This window comes from Microtus pennsylvanicus, chromosome 11 (genome assembly GCF_037038515.1).
Source record: "Microtus pennsylvanicus isolate mMicPen1 chromosome 11, mMicPen1.hap1, whole genome shotgun sequence".
Classification (NCBI taxonomy): domain Eukaryota; kingdom Metazoa; phylum Chordata; class Mammalia; order Rodentia; family Cricetidae; genus Microtus; species Microtus pennsylvanicus.
This window is the reverse complement of record NC_134589.1, coordinates 50,796,177-50,801,985: the sequence shown is the minus strand read 5'-3', so window position 1 is coordinate 50,801,985 and position 5,809 is coordinate 50,796,177. Positions and strand designations below refer to the sequence as shown.

General features: G+C 48.6%; 1 protein-coding gene across 1 annotated transcript; it reads right to left on the bottom strand.

Moving 5' to 3' along the window:
- Positions 1-44: 44 nt before the first annotated feature.
- Positions 45-5,353, bottom strand: C1qbp (complement C1q binding protein). Its single transcript, XM_075991835.1, has 6 exons — positions 5,051-5,353; positions 4,503-4,653; positions 1,655-1,748; positions 952-1,047; positions 710-832; positions 45-444 (listed from the first exon to the last, which is right to left on the bottom strand). The coding sequence occupies exons 1-6, from the start codon at positions 5,274-5,276 to the stop codon at positions 295-297; spliced, it is 840 nt and encodes a 279-aa protein (XP_075847950.1). The 5' UTR covers positions 5,277-5,353; the 3' UTR covers positions 45-294.
- Positions 5,354-5,809: the final 456 nt, after the last annotated feature.

Sequence of the window (5,809 nt, the reverse complement as noted above, 5' to 3'; positions counted from 1 at the left end):
GTTCTTGGTGTTCTGATGCAGGGCAAAAGAAACAAAGTCCAGACTTTCCTTGGAGGAGATAAAATTTTATTGTCCATCATTGTTATACAAAAATCTACAATAGATTTGTACAGGAGAAAAATATCCAAGTGACTAGTAAACGGAAGCACTAACAGAAATAATTTAAACCTGCTTTTTTTCCTCCCATGATATTAGGATGACAGCCATTTCAAAGCATGATTCTGATGTCAAGGTAGCTTTTGTTCACTGGCCAAAGCTTGCCATTTAAATTAAAGCCCTTGGTCTCTGACAGTTCTACTGGCTCTTGACAAAACTTTTGAGGTCCTCGAGAAAGGTGATATATTCTTGGTGCTCTAGGGCTGTACTGAGCTCCACCAACTCGTCCGCAAAAGTGTTGTCAATCCCTCGGTCCTCAAGGAAATCCATCAGGTGGTCATACAAGGCCTGGGAAGAAAAACGTTGACTAGCTTAAAGAGCTGCAGACAGAGTCGGCAAGACAGCTTAGGACATGAAGGTGTCAAGTTTCTTGGGACCCACATAGTGGACGGAAAAAACAAGGTAGAAGAAAAGAACCAAGTCCCCAAAGTTGTCCTCTGATCTTTCCACACAGGCATGTACGGACACACATTTTTGTTTTCATAACATCACTTCCATTCCTTGACCCTTCTCTGCAAAAGCCAAAGCACTCTCCACCTCCACCAGCACTTACCCAGTCCAGGGAATCTGTGTTGAGTGTGTAGTTAGTATCCCTCCATTCAGAGTCACCAGTGGCCTGAAAGCTAACTTCCTTGATAGAGAAAACATCACTCTCGGTATCCTCTTCTTGTCCAATCTGAGAGATAGCAGAGGTGTAAGGATGTGGTTATCTACCCTGCTCCCACCCCCTCACCTGTCTTCTCTTCCCATCCTGGTCTAGTCCACATGAAATCAGAAGACACTCCACCCACACACCTCATCCTCAGGATAGTGACAGTCCAGTACAAGGGTCTTCTTGCTGTCACTCTTGGTAACTTCAACCACAAAATTGGGAGTTGATGTCAGTTCCGGCTGGAGAAACAGGAACAAGTCAGTATATGCAGTGCTGGTAGAGTGTACATACCCAGACCGACAGCCCTGGGTGGTGCAGAGTGTGATAGCCACAGCCATCTTAAGATATAACATTAAACAGTTGCCAGTCCTGTTAGCAACTTTCGTTCTAAAAGAACATGGGCTTAGAGTGGTGTTAAGTCCAGGACAGCTATGTACCAGCTCACAGATTTGTACCAGCCTTTCAGAGCTGTTTCCGCTCTCACACTGCAGCAATGGCTGAAGCAGACCTGGTGCTCCTTACCCGATGGCTGCTTTAGAGCAGCAGGATTGGAGCCTGGCACATATAGCTCTGGCCACCTTAGCCAGAAAAAGGAGCAACTTCCTTCTATGGTGACCCAAAGGACAGGCCCAGACATTGGGTGGCACATGCCTTTAATCCTAGCAGTTGGGAGGCAGAGACAGGTGGATCTCTGTGAGTTCGAGGTGAGCTTGGCCTCTAAGCTCCAGGACAGCCAAGGTTGTTACATAGAGAAATCCTGTCTCAAAAAAACCAATCCAACCAAACTAACACCAGTCCTTCTTGCCTTTCCGAAGAGAAAAATGGCTGTTAGAAGTATCAGCTCACCTCCTGTTCTTCAGCCTTCTCCCCTTGTGAGGGCTCCTCCTCACCGCCAAACGTTGGAGGGATGCTGTTGTTGATGTTGAAGGTGACAGTGATCCTGGAAAGGCAAGTGAAAGCACACTAAGGAACAGTATTAATGGAGGGGACCGCAGGAGAGAGGTCTGCTCCAGGGAGGCAAGTGTAAAAGTGTGTGATACAATGTCTCCACCCCAGCTGGCTGCTCTGGGAACTGGCATAGCCACAAGGCTGCCATCCTGGGTTTCTAGGGAAGCTGATGGAGGTGGGCAGCCATCTGCCCCAGAAAAAAAAGCCTCACAAAAACCGCCCAACAGACTCACTTTGCACAACCACACACAGGGAACTGAAACACCCAGCAATGTTTTCTTTCCCCCTTTGTGAGGTCCTGGAGCTCAACAAACACCCTGTGTATGCTTGGCAGATGTTCACAGCTGCCCCTTTGTGAGAACTTTTAAGTTGTAGGTGACAAAACATGTTCTAAAATGAGAAAAAATTCCTTTGCCTTGACACCAGGAAGCAGAAGGTTCTCGACTATTCTGTTTCAGCAGGGTCAACCCATGTAAGCACGCACTGAATGCTGCTTCCTGGAGCCGAACTGGCCAATGCCTTGCTGTCAGGCCACTTTGCCACAGATAAAAAAAAATGGCAGACCATAAAGCATGCCTAACCTTGGACTAAGCAGGGTTCCTCGGTCCAAAATGGGCTGAAAAACCCCAAAATGAGGCAAAACACAATACGCTGTACAAAAACAAACCGGACCCTTACTTCAAAAAGGGATCGCAGACCTTAAGGTCTGAAATTGGAGAACTAGGAAAACAGACTCAAATGTTACACTGGTTTCTTCGTGCCAATGCTAAAAGGTCTAAGGTATGTAGCACTGGGGATTGAACCCAGAGCCTTACACATTAGGCAAGCAGTTTGAACATGGTTTACATTCTTCCCCCGTGTATGCAGAAACTTAATTCCTAAAGTTAATGATATCTCCCCGATCTTCGGTGCTAGGAATCAAACCGAGGGCTCCATGCTTTCTACCAAAGAGTGACACCCACCAATCCAAGAGAGTGGAAGTATCAACCTGTGGTGTTTAGAAACGGGACATTCACTGGCTATATTCAAGCCAGGTGGGCTCCCGCTCCAAGCCAAGATATCTGCAATCGATACTAGCTGCAAAGGAAAAACCAGTCTTCTACAATGGTATCAACAGATACATCTACCGATCATACTTCATGGGAGGCTCCAGTGATACTTTATACTGTGCTAGCCTTGGTACACTAGCCTCCTGGCAATGGGATTGATTAAAGGTGTACCTGGTGGTTTGTGTTTAATAAAAAGAGCTAGGCAGTGGTGGCATGGGCATTTAATCCCAGTACTCTGGAGGCAAAGGTAGGTGGATCTGAGTTCAAGGCCAACCTGGCCTACTGAGTTCTAGAACAGCCAAGATTAGAGAAACCTGATCTCTAAAAAACCAAAACCAAAAATAAGGGATGGGGGGTATGGAGCTGGGTGGGTAGGAAGGAACTGGAAGGAGTAGGGGGTTGGGGGAGAGTGATTTCCAAGATTGAATTCTAAAGGTTTTAAAGAGACAGAAACCAGTACTTTATGATCTGTTGGGAGGCCATCATCAGATGCACTCACACCCCAGAATCAATTACCCTCTTTTTTTCTGAGACAGGGTTTCTCTGTAGCTTTAGAGCCTGTCCGGGAACTAGCTTCTATGGTCTAGGCTGGCCTTGAACTCAGAGATGAGCCTGCCTCTGCCTCCTGATTGCTGGGATTAAAGGCGTGTGCCACCACAGCCCAGCCTTTTTGTTTTTTTAAGGGACAGCGTTTCTCTGTGTAGCCTTGGCTGTCTGGAATTCAAGACCTGGGGCTGAGGTGTGTACCACCACAGCCCAGCCTGGAACTAGGGTTATTGGCCCCCACTGAATAAAATTGCTTTCTAACTCACATGAGAACACACTGTGCTCCTGAGGCTCTGGGAATTGATCCTGCCCTCACAAATGCTAGAACTTAGCCCAGGAGGACTTCTCTAAGGAAGACTGGGTGAATGAGTAACAAAACCGCAGAAACAAGGGCTTTAGGGGTGCCGGGTGTGGTGGCACAGGCCGGAACTTCAACACATAGGTGTCTGAAGCAGGAGGACCAAGAGTCGGAGGCCAGTCTGTGTTAATACAGCAAGATAGAGACCCTGTTTCACAAAGCAGTTTAGTGGAGGGAGTTCCTAAACTAAGCCTGGCTAAGAACTCTACCTCTGAAGGACTGTCTACACTGTAACTTCATCCTGTTACTTAAACGTTACATATATTGCATTTTCAGCTGCTATAAACACAAGTCGGAGAGGATAATTTTATGTGAATTCTAAACAAATGAATTTATCAGCACTTTAAATATTCCTAGGGGCTGCGCGGTGGTGGTGGTGCGCACCTTTAAACCCAGCACAGACAGATCTCTGCGAGTTTGAGGCCAGTCTGTCTGGTCTACAGAGCTAAATCCAGGACAGCTAGTGCCACACAGATAAACAAACCAAACAAGAAAAAAGAATCCTAAATTTCAGTGCCTAAATCCAGCACTGTCATCAGTAACCCAAGGCCTGTGTCTGCCATTCCAACAGACTTTTCTCTACACATTTTGGAGCTGCTTAATGTCTCCCTTAATTACCGGCCCACAGCAGATGTGTATCCGTGAATGTACTCCTGGAACCTAAGAAAATTTCAAACTGCATGCTTTCTCAAAACCGGGGCCTAAGCAAGCGCAGGATCGTCTAGGGATGGCCAAGACTGAATGCTGCAGAGTGGGGAATTCAGCCTCCTACAACTCCCGAGCCAGTACTTACTTTTCTCCAGCAACTTTGCGCAACAATTTAGCCTCGGTCCCGTTCACTTCCAGCTCCCAATCTCCAGACATCTTGGGAAGGGATTTATGCTTCTGGATTTTCTTCTCTTCCTTAATTTCATCCGTCAAGAATTCAACAAAGGCTTTGTCTCCTAGGAAAACCAAGATGATCCAAAAACAAAAAAGCCAATTGCTTTACCCTACAGACCTGGACGGTGTCTGTTCTTTTTCTGTGGCTGCTCCAAGACACTAGCCCAATTCATGCTTGAAAATGCCCGATTCCCACTCTGTAAAAACCCCAGGATAAATTTACTGGGCTGCACTGCGTTCTAGAAAATAATCTTCATGGACTACTATTACTCGCCGCATATCCCCAACTACCCTCTTCCACTTGCCAAAGGCATGGCCAGCAACCACATTTTCAATCCAGGACCCCTCCCGGCCTTTTGTCAAGTCATATTTCGAAGACACGAGGAGAGCCTGCGATGCCAGCCAGGGATCCGTTCCAAGCTGGGCCCCCACACCCCGGCCTGGATGCGCGAACCTTACCCTCGGTGTGCAGAGCTCCACAGCCGCACGAGCAGGGCGCCGGGGTCTTCAGGAGGCCGGAGCGCCGCGCGGAGCCCGCTCGTACGCTGAGCAGCCCGAAGGGCCGAAGGCACGACCGGGGCGCGGGCTGCAGCAGCTGTCGGAGCGGCGAGGCCCGGACGGCGACGCGGAGGCCCGAGGAAGCGGCGCCCAGGGCGCGGGGCACGCAGCGCAGCAGGGGAAGCATCGCAAAGCAGGCACGTGCGAAGTAAGGACAACCCGGCCAAGACACCCTACAAATCCATGTGCTACCGGAAGTCCCGCCTCCGCCCGGGAAGCTCTTTTACGTCAGAGGGCGTCAAGCCCCGTACCAGACTGCGCCCTCTGCTGGGAGCCGCCAGTGCAGCTGGGGGGGCCTCGAATCCTGCAGTAGTGTCCTCTGCCTTGCTGCCCTCTCTCCCCAATTCACCCACATTTCTTAAACCGCACCAGGCTTTATTACTTCATGGAATGTGCTCAGGTCTCACGCCAACTCAGGCAGGAGCATTTACTCCAAAATCACCTCACTTCAAGGTCTTCTGGAACCGCCAATATGGGGAACGTTCAAGCTGGCCTGCACCCAGCTGCAATGGAGTGGGCATTCAGTTTGGAAACCTCTATACCCCCTATTCATTCAACCAGGTTTTTTTTTTTTTAATGGACTATCCTTTTCCTGGGAACAGAAATTCATGGCTTACACTATTTAGGTAAAGAATCAAGGATACTAGGGGGCTGGAGAGG